General features: G+C 37.6%; 1 protein-coding gene across 2 annotated transcripts; it reads left to right on the top strand.

Annotated features, from left to right (window-relative positions):
- The first annotated feature begins 3,243 nt into the window (after positions 1–3,243).
- On the top strand, positions 3,244–13,659 carry LOC102006758 (olfactory receptor 147-like). 2 transcript variants are annotated; one of them, XM_013510987.1, is made up of 2 exons: positions 3,259–4,163; positions 13,647–13,659. In XM_013510987.1, exons 1-2 carry the CDS (start codon positions 3,259–3,261, stop codon positions 13,657–13,659), a joined length of 918 nt encoding a protein of 305 aa, XP_013366441.1. The 2 variants fall into 2 exon arrangements, with proteins under 2 accessions (XP_005378474.1, XP_013366441.1); XM_005378417.1 differs by lacking the exon at positions 13,647–13,659 and having other exon boundaries at positions 3,244–4,185.
- Positions 13,660–15,147: the final 1,488 nt, after the last annotated feature.

The following is a 15,147-nucleotide window of genomic DNA, read 5'->3' on the forward strand; positions in this document are numbered from 1 at the left end:
GCAGGGCATGGTGGTACCAACCTGCAACCCAGCTAATTAGGAGGCTGACTACCAGGATGGTTGGAATAGCAAGACAGCAAGTTCACGGCCAGTCTGGAAAATTTAAAGAGAGTCTGTCTCAAGTAAAATAAACAAATATTTAAAGGGCTAGGAGTGCAGCTCTGCCGGGCATGGTGGTACATGCCTGTAATCCCAGCACTTGGGAGGCTAAGGCAGGAGGATCACTGTGAGTTCAAGGCCAGCCTGGGCTACAAAGTGAGCTCAGGGCCAGCCTGAACTGCATAGCAAGGCCCTGTCTCAAAAAAAAAAAAGGAATGCAGCTCTGAGCAAAAGCTAGAGTGCCAGTGTTTCTGGGCTTTTGTAGCAGGCTTACAAATTGTAAAATAATCCTGCAACTCAAAAATCCATTTAGTAAAAATGTACATTTTTCTTATCTGCATTTTTATGAAAATATAGTAAAAAATAAAACATTCCAAATCAAGTTACCATTAACTTTGACAAAATGAAATATATTGTCCTTGGAAAGAGTGCAGGATGAGCAAAGTATGCTGTGGCATAGCTCAGGGGAAAGCAGGACCATCTGACTTACTCGGTTATAGTTGAAATGCAAATAAAGAAAGCAAGGGAATGGCAGAGTGTTGGGGTTTAAGTACAAACTCAGAATCTCTCTCCATTCATTCTATGTTGGTCCCTCTGTATGCTGGTGGCAGTGAGTGGAAAGTATGGTCCTCCTCCTGAGCTCTACCTTAGAACCTGACATAAACTTCTCCCAATGTGATCTGATATAATGTGAAATTTGCGGGAGGATTTCATGTTCTTGCCCCACCTGAATAAAAGCTCTAAAGATTTCCAGAAAGCACAAATTGTAATGGATCAGCAAGTCCTCATCACTGCTGTGAATGCCTGTCATGTGAGGTGCACTGCAAGGCGTCCCTGAAGGAGCTAGGGTCTTTAGTAATTTGAGGGGTTTGAGAATAATCACTGGGATTCACTGATTGCATTTCTCATTATCATAAGTGTGGAATGTAGGCTAATTCTACATTGTTTGGAGGATTTCTAAATGTTTTGTTCTCTCTGTTGTTTTTCTTTGTGCTTTCTCTCATTGATTTCACTAATTCCATAGCTTTAAGATGCAAAGGACCCCAATGCTTCCTTCATGGTCTGATTTCTTCTGAGCATTACCAGGCCTTGTTTGTGCATTCTGCTGTACACTTGTGATTGCAGACCCACTTGTTCAAAGTGGAATTGTAATTTTAAGTAATATCTGCAATGTTTCTGTTTTCTTTGTTTTAAGGCTTATTGAATTTTCTTGAAAAATTACATTGTGTATTTCTAGCCACAATATGAGAAATCCTACAGAATCGTCCCTCACAATATCTCTTGATTACACCTATTTCTTTGAGTCACTTGCAGCAGAGATATTGATTCAGAGAATATTTGCTTTTCCTCTTTCTTTCCTATCCTTTTCTTTTCTTTCTTTCTCTTTTCTCTCTCCTTTGTTCCTTCCTCCCCTGTTTCTTTCCTTTCTTCCTTCTTTCCTTGTCTCTATGTTACTTTTTTGAGTCACTCATTGAATCCTTATTCAGTTGCTTTCCACAGTTCATCTTCCTTCAATATAAGCCCTATCATTCCTGCTAGTGGTCTAAAATTATCTTTCTAAATCTGCCCTAAGGTTACTTCAATCTTCTGCAAAATGACAAGTAAAATTTGTGAGTGGTTTCTAAGGTCTTTACCCCAAACAGAACAGGGCCTTTGTACTTGAAAGCATTCTACATTGCGCTGATCCCAATAAGTCTACGATCCTTGTCTATGCAAATAGATTTTGGGACCTCTCAAAAATCTCATGCAGGTCCTCCTAGTGATGTTCAGTAATGAGGGAAATTATATTGGTTTTATTTTTGTGAGATTGCAGTCTCTGACCTAGCTTCATCTTGGACGGCATCAGAGAGTCTAGCAGTGACTGGCATGACTTTCAGAAGGTTTCCTGTCCCACATTGCTACTTACAAATAAAAGCATTGGCACAACATAAGCCTGTGTAGCATCCAGTATATGCTCTAGGAAAGACAGAAGGATCCTTTTAGTATACACATATTCACTGAACACCTGCTATAAATATCACAGATTATTCTGTATGTGTAGCAATAGAGCAGAAGAAAAAACACTCAAAACCTCTGTCATTGAGGAGCTTAGGTTCAAATGTATGGGAGTATGTGTTTTGGAGAAAGACACAACAAGCAAAGAACAGATATATAGTAACCCAGCTAGTGACAAGCAGACACAGGACAGCTTTCCTTGCTTTCCTATGTGGAGATGTTCCTACTTGGAAGGAAATACAAATGTGTGTAAAATGGTACAGTTTCAACTAGTTAACGTTATTATAACTAATTTCTTCTGTGAATGCAGCACATTTAGTTTTTTTTTAGGTATTTATCTGGATCTCTGGAGAAATATTGAAGGAAATAGGTCTTCCAACTTCTAACCAGGTCCCTTGGGATTCTGAACTCCTCAAACCCCTTAGGTCATATTATTGGGTGGTTCTTTGTCAGCATCAGTGGATAATATTTACCACCTCCTGGTCTAGAGAGGACACTCTGGGCAAAGTTACTAGCAGAAATCACAACCTGTAACTCGTAGCTTCTCAGAGGATGGGGGTTTGGGGGCTGTGTTCTGATTCTCCCAGTCCACAATTTTTCCCAGGCAACAGCAATTACAATGAAAACAAAATTTCTTTACTGGGCTCAACACTCATAAGTTTTATCAGAACAAATTGGATCTCTCTGGAAGTAGAGGAGGAGAGTTATCAAGGTCTTGTCTTGAAGCCATAATACCAAAAGGTGAGCATTAAATTGCATCTCTTCTGCTACTGCTCTAGCAAATCTCATCTGTGGGGTTCAGTGAGCCCTTGAAATGCCTCATCTCCTGTCTGCTGAGATCACCACTGAATCCTGAGGTAGGAGGGGGACTTCTCAAGGCAGAAGTGGAGTAGAGATGCTGCAGGGCCAAATGTGGTTCTGGCCCCCTGAAATCTATTCTTCCAGAAACTTCTTTCACTGCCATTCTCATTATTCATCTTTATACATTTCCCTGGTCTTCTAAAATGGTGAAAACAAAGACATTTGAAAGGTAGGCTTGAGTTCATCCTCCCAATCTGCATCTCAATCTCCTTATCCTGGGGTTGGATAGATAAACCTGATATTTCATTTTAATGTGAACATGTTACTATTTCTCTTATTCTCACAGAAATGTCTCAGGGAAGAATGGCCTCAGGCAATGGCTCTTCAGTGACTGAGTTTGTCCTGCTGGGTTTAACACAACAGCCAGAGCTCCAGCTGCCTCTCTTCTTCCTCTTCTTAGGAATCTATGTGGTATCCACGCTGGGGAACCTGGGCTTGATTGTTCTGATTGGTCTGAATCCTCCCCTGCACACTCCCATGTACTACTTTCTCTTCCACCTTTCCTTTGTGGATCTCTGCTACTCCTCTGTCATAACTCCTCGACTGCTGATGAGTTTTGTAAATCAAAACATCATCCCTTATGATGAGTGCATGGCTCAGCTCTTTTTCTTTGCCTTCTTTGTAATTGATGAGTGCTACATTTTGACATCCATGGCCTATGACAGATACGTGGCCATCTGTAAGCCCCTGCTTTACCAGGTCATCATGTCCCATCAGGTCTGCCTCATGATGGCAGTGGGTGTGTATGCAATGGGTTTCGTGGGTTCCATGGCCCATGTAGTTTGTATGCTGAGACTCACATTCTGTGACAGCAATGTCATCAATCATTACATGTGTGACATACCTCCTCTCCTGCAGCTCTCTTGCACAAGTACTTCCATCAATGAGATGGTGGTTTTCATTGTGGTGGGTGTCAATATAATATTGCCCAGTCTCACCATCGTCATTTCTTATACCTTGATCTTATCCAATATCTCCATCCATTCTACAGGGGGCAGGTCCAAAGCCTTCAGTACCTGTAGCTCTCACATCATTGCTGTTTCTCTTTTCTTTGGGGCATCAGCATTCATGTATCTTAAACCTTCTTCTGGATCTGTTGGTCGAGATAAAGTATCCACAGTTTTTTATACCATTGTGGGACCAATGATGAACCCTTTTATCTACAGTCTGAAAAACAAAGATGTCCACGCTGCACTGAGAAAGACTTTGAAGAAAAGAATACTCTCCTAAATAGGTCTGGTGTTACTGATCACAAATTTTAGTTCAAGAATGCTATTTGTGAATTTGTGGAATGGGTGAAATCTGTAACTCAGTGGAGTAATGTTTGCTTAACATGTACAAGGTTTGGGATTTTTTTTTTTGTTTGACTACAAAATAGCAACAATAGCAGCAGCAGCAACAGTAATAAAAAAATCCACAGACCTACAGAGAACACAGTAAGTTATCAAAATAAAAACAATACTATACAACATTAACTTAATTATACATATCACTTCTGAGGTAAAGGACATATAAGGGAGAGGGTTAGATTATTATTCTTTCAGACAGAGACAGAATAGCTCATCACATCATCTTTTCCTTTTTATTTTCAGTAAATATTTTTTTCTGTTCATTTCTGTGGTGCTGAAGGTTGAACCTGATTGTTCCCCTGGTAAGCTATATATCAGTCCTAGACATTGTAAGGTTTAAGTAGAAAATTCAAGTGGTAAATAAATTCAGAAATGGTAAGGTCGTCAGATTTTCATCTATTTATCCATCTATATATCTATCTATCTTTCATCTATCATCTATCATCCATCTATCCATCAGTCATCTATCATCTATTTTTTTAGTGCTGGTGATTTTGCCCAGGGCTTTATGCATGCTAACTAAATTCTAGAATTCTGAACTATGTGTCCACAGAGCAGCCATGAGCTTTTTGTCTACAACACATGGAAAATTCCACTGAAACTGTCATGGACATATTGATGTTGGTAGTTTCAGAGTTATTAATTTGTTTATTCTCTTAAGAATCCTCTGCTGAATGCTTTTGGGGATTTTTCCCTTGCATTCCTCTGGAAGCTATTCTCACTCATCTTTTGTCCTTACTCTGTAGTCTCAAGAAAATGCAGTAAGGGAGACTAATTTTTTTGTGATCTCAGTTTCTAAGGATAGGAAAGAAAATAATCCTTTAGAGTGGCCAGGAAAAAGGGAACCTCCTTTGAAGTCATTGGAATTGAGGGCAGTAGTGTGGGTATGAGAACACTCTGGGTCTTCACTGGTAAGATGTTTACTTGAGATATGTATTGATGATTGAGTAAAGGTATTTTTGTCCTTTTTGCAAATATCTTTACAGTGTTAATTCCTTAGCAGCTCTTTTTATGTGAAATGCTCATTCTCATTTGTCTCAGAAATTTACTTGGTACAAATAATGTAGTTTATTTAATCAGCAAATTAAATAATTTAGTCATCACAATGTCCAACATCTATTTAAATGTCAAAAACACAAAGCTGAAGATAGAAAAATGTCTGCACTCTCAGAGGATTTATGTGAAAATAAAGTGCAGATGGGTATGAGGAAAAAAGAGATAGTGAGTGAATAAAAAATAAACATATGTACCAGAAAAGTCCCTTAGAAAGTCATAACTTAAGCAGATGATAGTGAGGATAAGTCTGTGCTTACTTTGGATTTAGTGTTCATGGAGGACTTTTCTGAAGAGATGACCCGGAAGCTGAGGTCTCACTGCCTAGGGGATACAGTCACATGTGAACATTCTAGACAGAGGGAAAAGCTGGGGCCGTGTTTCAAAGGGAGAACAATCTTGGTAATTATGAGGTATGGAAAACAATGCGCTGTGTCCACAGGGTAATGGGAGAAGGATAAGCATTAGGAGATATATGTAGGTAAAATATCAGGAAATGAGTCTGATGTTAAAGTTTCATAAGGAAAAGAGTAGATATTTTTAAAGCACAATAAAAAAAACTGTATAATATTCATCATACAAAGGTCTTAGCTTTCTTTCCTATTTTGAAGCCCTATTTATGTCCATTTATAACTGACCCAAGAGAAATATTGAGGGTTCCATAAACAATTTGTAGTGAAACTTATAAAAGAATGTACTTTACATAACAATGGATTGCCATATCCTGCAGGAGGGATGATGCTTCTCTTTTAATACTGCTGATCTGGGAGATGAGTAAGGCTGCAGGTGACACAGAAACATGACTTGGGTGGAAGAATCCTGGAGGTTTCCTTCATTCTCTCAATGCAAATGTGATATGGAGAGACCACTGGACTTGGAGTTTTATGATAGGGTTTGGTTCCAGACTCTGAATAATGTTGCTTTATGTTCTTTCAGCGTTGTGGGAAATATGACTAATATTTCAAAGTGCTGCGGTGCAGAGGAAATTAAATGATATATTTTTGAAAACTATTATATGATTTTAAAGATCACATCAAGGGATACTAAGATTCAGATATAAATGAAATTTGCATATTTCTTTTATGTATCCATTTACATGAGCATATTTCTTTTTATTTTAATGTAATATGAGTAAATATTAATAAAAATGTTAAAATGTTCTCTTACTTGTATAAAAATAAAACAATACCAAAAAAAAAGAATACTAATAGTTAATATACTGTGTAGGGCCCAGGTATAACTCAGCCACACAAGTGCCTGCCTGGCAAGCCTAAGGTCCTTAGTTCGATTTCTCATAATAAAAAAAACCCAAAAACCACAAAACACTGTGTATCACCATCTTAAAAGAATGACCAAAATGTTACTTAGGGTATGACTGCACATTTATTTAATATATATGATACAATTTTACAGTTTTCATGAGTATAACTTCAACTGAAAGTATAGTATACTACTGAAGTGTAAAGTTATTCCACATTAAGAAGAATATGAGGAATAAATTAGGGGCAATACATCCTGAAAAAAATAAGTATATACATTTTGAAGGTATAAGGACCTAAAGCGGAGCCTCACACATACTATGAAAGCCTCTACTACTGAGTTAAATCCCCCAAGAAAATATACCTTACTAGTGGAGTAGCCACAATTTTATTCAGTCATTTATGCATTCAATCTTTCATTCAGTGGAAAAGAAAAATGTGACTGAAACTAAGATATCTTAAAGTAGCTGAAGTTGGGCCATAGCTTTAGCCTGAGACATACACCAGAAATGACTGTTATATTAAAAGCCATATACCTGAAGGGAGAATAAATTGTTGAGTATTCTATAACATGGAAATGATGTTTTTAAAATGTTCTTTTACTAAATATAAAATTGAAATTCTAAGCCTGAAATGTCTATCATGTTACTGTCAGTCAGTCATCTTGACTGCTTCTTTTTCCTCTGGGACACAAAAGATGATATCACACCTAACCAATTTTGATATTAACATTTGAGTAAAAGTCCATATTATGTATATCTTTTTGGTGAAGTATTTTTTCAAAGATTACTTGGAGTCCTGTAAAGTCATGTGTTGGTGTCCTATCCCCAGCCCCTCAGACCAGGAAAATAAGAAAAAAAAATCACACAGCAAGCAAAACAAACAAACAACAAAATGAAAAGAGAAACTAAAACTCTAATACTTTGGAAGAACTAGATTTTATATAAAGAAATAGATATTTTTCTTCTAAAAATTGATGCATACAGTGGAGAAGAGTTCCTTTTCCCCCACAACCCCTCCAGCATTTTTTATTTGTTGATTTCTTGATGACAGTCTTCTTTCTGGGGTGAGATGGGATCTCAGTGTTGTTTTAATTTGCATTTCTCAAATGACTAATGATGTTGAACATTTTTTCCAAATTCATATCAGCTTGTGTTTTGAAATCATGCATCATTTCCAATGTTTTTTTATTATTCTTTATTCTCTTTAAAATAAATAATTAAAACATGTAAAAATTGACCCATAATAAGTGAACATGTTTGTGAGGGTACAGTCTGATAATTTAAAATATATTTTCAACCTAAAAAGTAAACTGAGACACAGCAAACATGAAAACAGGGTTCACTGAGCCAACATAAGAATGATGACCCAGGAAGTGAACATGAATCTAATTGTCCAGAGGAATTGTCTACAAAATGGCACCTGAGGCATCAACATTTCTAGAGATTAAGAACAAGGAGGAGGAAAAAGAGGAAAGAGGAGGGGTGGTTAAGAAGGAAGAGGATGCTACAGCAAAGATGATGATACTATTATGCTTGTTTTGGATGCATTCTGATGTTGGGACAAAATAGTGATGCAACTTCATAAAGAGAGATTTATTTGGTCACAATTTCCAGTGAGTTTAGTCCAAATCTGGCTTGCTCCAAAGCAAAAATGGGTCATGTTAGAAGCCAGCTGCTTATCCCATGGTAGCCAGAAAGCAGAAAAATGAAGGCTCTGCGGACAAAAACATACCCCCTAGGTCATACCCTTAGTGACTCACCTCCCAGTATTACATAAATCTTTTAAATTCATCAGTGAATTTAGTGCTATCATGAACCAATCACCTTCAAAGCACATGGGGCTTGTCAAAGCAAGTCTTATGGCTCAAGTCCATGTGATTGATATTCATCACTCACAGAAGAACTAGTCTCCTGAAAAATGTCTCTCTGCTCAGGACATTCTAGACACTTATCTGAAGGTTTTGAATTTATTTGGAGATACTGTGGTTTCAGACAAAAACAAAGACTTAAAAAGTAATGTAGTCATTGAAGGATTGGGCTTGAAGATCACATGAAATTTACAACAGTTCTAGTGTGATGATGGAGTATTTTGCTGTAGTGTTTTGTTACTTTCTGATACAGAGCCATGGGATGCTTTCTCTACCTCACCATGAATACTTGAGTGTGTTTTGCCTCTCCTGACAACCTGTGTGGCAGTTGTTAAGAAACAGCAAACTGGCTCTGATTTCAGTCTGGCTTTAACATTGCAATGGCAGCTGTTTCCTAGGGAGAATGAAGGGAGGAGTGAATCTAATCAATAAAGTATTTGAAGAAAGTTGCCAAGATGTAGGCACAAATAGGCTTCACCTATTCTAAAGGCTGAGCATGTAAGGCTGTAGGCGGTATATAGAGAGAAAATGTTAAATACTGATTAACTGTTCCTTTGAATAAGATTCATGAAGAAGTTGCCGTACATGCATACAGCAGACCCTGATCAAATCCAGTGACCTTTTACTATGCACCCCAAACCTTTAAGAATTACATTAATGCAGTCTTTATGGGAAAGAAGAGAGAGGTTCCTCAAAATGCTGAAATAGAGCTACTGTATGATCCTCCAATCTCATATCTGGATACATATCCAAAGGAGAGAAGATTTGTAACTGGAAGGATTTGTAGAGTACACACTTGCTCTACAAATAGAAATGTTTCCCTTATTTCAAAAATGGCATTGAGTATAAAGGGTGACCAGATTACTTGTGATCTGTTTCACATGGATTCAAGGAGCTCATCTTTGCTATTTTAAATGATTGTTTAGTTAAAAAAAAAAAACCTCTGCGATATATAGAGGGATTGTAGGATGTTCTTTGAGATTTTGAATAAACGAAATATTTAGAACAGCAACTGTTATAGACGCTGTTATTGCTGTGGCAATTCCCTGTGAAATTCTTACTTAGTTTCCATTTGGGCTTCTGTATCCATGACTGTGAATATTTCATATTCACTAGTGGAATTCATTTCTGAAAAGTGCCAAATGCTTCTATTTGTGTTGCAATAGTGTATCTTACAAACAGTTCTTTTTCTGTAGCCTATCACTCACATTTGTGGGATAGTTGACTTGGTGAACAGAAATTAACAATAGGAAGGTGGCTGATGATCAGAAGCACAGTTGTTCCTACAATTATAGGTAAGAACCAGAGTCAACTGGAGTCACAAGGCCTGGAGTTTACCTGTAAGTCTGTGGCTTAGCAGATCTGGAAACAGTACAACTGGTTTCTGATGGGTCCCCATTTACTGCTGGATCTGCAGGTCTGAGCACCACATTATAAGAAGCAAAGCCTTTGACAAATGAGGATGTCACTGCAGGCAGTAGAAATTTTTGGACAGGGCACCAGAGGTACAAGCTACAAAAGAGATACTGACAAATGAAAACATTTAAATGCTGTTCTTCAAAAGACAGTACTAAGAGTGAAAATTCAACACATAAAATGGGAGGATATGTGTGACATATATTAAATGAGATTAATAATTGGAACATAAAAGAACTTGTAAAATAAATCAATGAACAAAAAATCCAATTCAAAGACAAAGCAAAAAACTCAATTCAAAAATAGGTAGAGGATTCCACTCGGGGTTTCTCTAACAAAGATGTACAAATGCCCAAAACACATGGAAAACAGCAACACTATTAATTACCAGGTCAATGCAAATTAGAATTGCAATGAGTTGCTACCTAAACCAAGAAAGACTGATTTTTAAAATGGAATGTAGCATATGCATCAGGGACATGAAGAATTTGAATGCCTGTGTAGTGTTAGAAGACAAGTAAAATGATAGACACACTGTAGAAGATAAATATGAAATTCCTTCAAAAAAATTAAGTAGAATTACTACACCATTCAGCCTTCCACCTCTAAGTATATATATAAAGAAATTTTTAAAAAAAACCAAGAGTGTAATAGCTATATTTTAAAAACAGCTATATTTTAAAAACAGCTATATTTTAAAAATCCAAATGCCCATCAACTGAAGAATGGATAAAAAAGATGTAGTATATTTACACAGTGAAGTACTACACAGCTGTAAAGAAGGATATACTCGAGGTTTTTATACATAAATGGATGCAATTTCAGAGCATACTCATAAGTGAAATAAATAAATCAGAATCACATGTATAAACATTGCATTGTCTTCCTAGCATAAGAAATTGAATGAGTAAATAAGATCCAAAATGTACAATAGATATTGTGAAAGGGGAAGAAACTACTCAAAAGGAAAGACCTGGGAAGAGGGAAAGGAGAAAAGATGGAAGGTAAAAGAAAAAATATATATGTGGATATATGTACACAAGATAGCTAAGATAATTATTTTACTAATTTCTATTAGTTCATTAAAAGTAATGGTTTGTGCTTTGTAGTGGATTGACAACTGGTGGTCAACTTATAACACCCAGCTGAACTTAGTAAGCATGGTGCTGGGTGTGGAAGGCCCACCTGAGGACTGTTGCCAGCAGCATAAGAGGCAGAACTGGTGAAGAAGAAAAAAGGGTTTGGGGAACTAAAGAGGCTGTTTGGAGCTGGTAGAAGCTGTAAGGAGCTGTTGGTTGTTTTGGAGGTGCTTGTCATGAGGGCTTTCCTGATGAACTCAGCTGTTTTCATCCTCTAAGGAGTTTGGGACCTTGTTGTCACTGAGAATGTGATATATTCACTTTGAGCACTGCTTTCTGGCTCTGGAGGGGAAGATGGTGCACTGCCAGTGTCCTGGAAAAGCTTTCTGCATTGGCTTTCCTGATGGGAACTGAGCCGTCTTGATCATCGGTGGAGCTCAGGACCTCACTGTTGCTGAGGATGACTGTGGTAACAATTGGGGGATCTTTGGTCGTCACTTCCTGGCTCCAGTGCAGATCCCTCAGCCGGCTAGCACAGATCCTTCCTCCTGTTGGCACAGACTTTCTAGATTTCACCACTGACCTTTGGGCCTTCCCAGCGCAGATCCATGAAACAGGCTGCATGGGATATTGTTATGGGCTCTAGGCCTCCAGGTGGACTCATGGGAGGCATTGTTATGAGCTCTAGGTCTTCAGCTGGACTCATGCAGGACATTTCCATGGAATCCGGGCCATCAGCTGGATTTCTGGCCGATAGTAGGTGGACAGATTTCCTGCCCTCTCTTGTATAACACTCTGTGTGACAATAATAAAAAAAATCTTATAAAATATGTGTCCTGTATTATACTGTTCCCCCTTACAAAAATATCCCCCAAGCCAACACAATTATTTTTCTCCACAAAATGTCTTAAAGATTTTATCTTTTCTGGAAATGGAAACATTTTGTTTGTGTTTCGAGGCTTGTTAAGTGATATGGTTTAACCTATTCTTTGGGCTACTTCAATTAGTAACGAAATGCATGACAGAGTGAATGAACGCCTCCAAATGTCACAAAGCATCATAAATAATAAAGAAATCATTTACTTATTTAGAAGGGTTTCTCACTCAATAAGTGAATTGTTTTATCAAAAAGAAACAGTGTGTTAAAAATATTAAAATCAAACCAAAAGATCAACTCTTTTATATAAATAGAATTGTTGTGATTGAAAATCATGGAAACAGATACTGGAGTTAGAGAATCCAATATGAGTGTTTAATTCAGAACACAGGCCAATGATTTAAACAGGCTCAACCTCTGAAAATAAATGAACAAAATAATAAAGCACTTATGATGAATTTGATGATGAATAGCTAAATATGAAGTGAAGATTAGAAAAATGGTAAAACAGTACATATTACAGTTCTTTTAGAAAACAAACTGTCCTTTGGTTAAGAATTGAGGTTTAAGGATTTTTTAGAATCAGCATCTTTTTTACCTGTTTTCTCAAAGGAAAAATAATACATTGTATTATAGAAATGAAGTTATAATTTGATTTATTCAGAAAATATTTCTTTCAAATAATCATTGCTCTCCTAACTGCAATATGATATTTTAATGTCTAAAAGTCAATATGGGAATAGCATGTGGAAGCTTACAAAATTGCAATCATGTATTTCTTTACCGATCCTTCCACATTTGAGATGTAGCAATTTTTAATGCAAAATAATTTAAGCCTCATCCTACCCAGACAAACCTGTGACCCCCATCATTTTCATAAGGTCCCTTGACTTGGAAAGAAATCTCATAGCTACTGTAGAAGCTTTAATTTTTCATCTTTTTACTCTCCAAATGCCTACCTTGTGTTTCAGTTACCACTCACAATTTCTCTCCTGAGCTTGCTGTTCTTTCTCTTCCCCATTTCCTTATAGAAGTGGCCATGCCTTTTCATATTCATTCCTCCAAAATTATTAATATATGTCTGTGTTGGTCACTTTTCTCTCATTGTTGGGACAAAAAACAGACACCCAAAGTTAAGGAGGGAAAGGTTTATTTAGCTCACAGTTTGTGGAGGTTTCAGTCCGTAATTAACCGGCTCCAAGGCAGAGTAGCATAGCACAGGGCAACAGTTCAAGATGGCAGAAAACAGTAAAAGCAGCAAGAGCCAAAAAGTGTGGGAGGGACAAGCCTCTTTCTGTCCCTTATATTGCATGCAGGCTATTTGTACTCCAGTGGGTGTAGCACTCACAGCATCCCTACACCCTCATCGTGCACAGGCTCAGGATGTTTGCAAAGTGAAGACTCTAGTACCCTGCTAAGTCACTTAATTAAACTTTTAAACTTTTTAAATTGACACAGTGAACAACATCTTAGAGGGGTAAGGGCATGTCCTCTACACACTAGGATGTAGCACTGCTGAGTTACTTAGTGAAACTTCTAGATTTCTTAAACTGACACAATGTTTCAACAATAACAAAGGCCATTGTAGATTACAAGATCCTTCAAAGCTTTATTGTAGAGAAGTGTATCTCAGTACTCTGCAGAGTAAATACAAATTCACATTAACATGCAGCTTTTACACCCTCAATTGTCATTCCTTAGCACAACCTACTATTTAAAAGCTGTGTGTCTTTAGGGGTCCTGGACTAAGGACATGTTCCTGTATGTTTTCTCATACTCATTCTTAAATTTAAAATACTGAAAAGCTTTCAAATTTTTCTTTCAACTTTTATTTAACACTGAGGTCCCTACGTGAACCAATCATCTCCCAACTCTCGTATCTCAACAGGCCTCATCTTTCCCAGCTAATGGAAACATAAAATTGATTTCTAGAACAACAATAAAAAAGTACCTTAAAAGGAGTTTATGTAACATTTAGAAACAAGGCACAGCCACCTGTAAAAACAGAAATATTTTTTTTCATTTTTAATGAAATACAACTAATAAAAGGGGGAAAGCACATCAGAAACACCAGGAGACTTAAGTAGACTATGTTGAGACCTGTGCAGCTATCAGCGGTCCTGGGGAGAAATAGCAAGGGGATTTAGAAAAGAAAGACAAGAGACAAGAGCTGAGGTCAGGTGGGGGGCTCTTACCAGATGGGAAAATAGAGATCAACAATCGCCATGGGGAGGTATTTATACCTTTGCAAAGTTATTATCAGGAGACACAAGGTTGCCTAGCGACTAATGACTGAAATTGTTCAAGCAGGATGTCCTTCTCAAGATTGAAGTAGCTTGACTGCTTCAGGCACTCTGACCCTGTCTTGCAACCACACATACCACCAATGTCCAGTTTCAGCACCTCCATACAAAGCTACTTGCTTATACTATGCTTTTTCATTAGAGATCAGTGAGCCTTTAAATAACTCATTAACCTTACTGAGCTTTAGTATAGTATCAGTGTAATACATACATATTGGCTACCTACTATGAGGTAGTTTGTTGTACAAATTATGTATGAATATTATAACAAAATAGATGAATGCATAGCATTTGCAACCACCAAATGTGTTGTATTAGACAGTCTTTGTGAACCTGTATGTGTGAAACACTGGCATTGGGAGGAGACATTTCCTGCCCAGTGGAGAATGGAAAGACAAGAGTAGAGTCAACACATCTCATTTGTTTCCAATACAATAAAATAAGAGGAAAAAAAGAAACACATCCTGTGGAATGGCACAATATCATCCTAACATTTACTTGGTCATTTGAAAAAATTTTTACTTTTACCAAAGGGAAAAAAGTCCATAATGACAATAAGAAAAAGCACATTAAATCCTACCTAATTTCATTATTAAATAGGAATAATTATGAAGAGATAAAATATGAACACAGGGTTTGAGTCTGTGCTTTACTTGTTCCCAGACCCCATGGGTGGGGGGGCGGTCACAGGCACAGGCAGTCTGTGATTGCTGTCGGTCAGGCCCTCATCTGGTTCCTGTATGTGTCTTGAACTGACTGGAGACACAGAATCAGGTGGTTCACAAACTGTCAACCCTGTAGTTCATGTCTGGGTTTTGCCTGTACCCTGAACTGCTTGGGGATATAGGACCACCAGACCAAGATTGTCACACCAATGCAACCCAAGTCTGGGCCATGCACGTGCCATGAACCACAAGGGGGTGCAGGATAAGACGGTCTGCCATCAGCTCACACCAATGCTCGCATCTGAAACCAATGCTGGAAAA

The sequence above is a fragment of the Chinchilla lanigera genome, unplaced genomic scaffold (assembly GCF_000276665.1).
Source record: "Chinchilla lanigera isolate Chin_1 unplaced genomic scaffold, ChiLan1.0 scaffold00011, whole genome shotgun sequence".
NCBI classification, from domain to species: domain Eukaryota; kingdom Metazoa; phylum Chordata; class Mammalia; order Rodentia; family Chinchillidae; genus Chinchilla; species Chinchilla lanigera.

What these genes read in the sequence shown, in the direction of transcription:
- LOC102006758 (XM_005378417.1), top strand. Translation starts at nt 3,244, where the DNA reads ATGTCTCAGGGAAGAATGGCCTCAGGCAATGGCTCTTCAGTGACTGAG.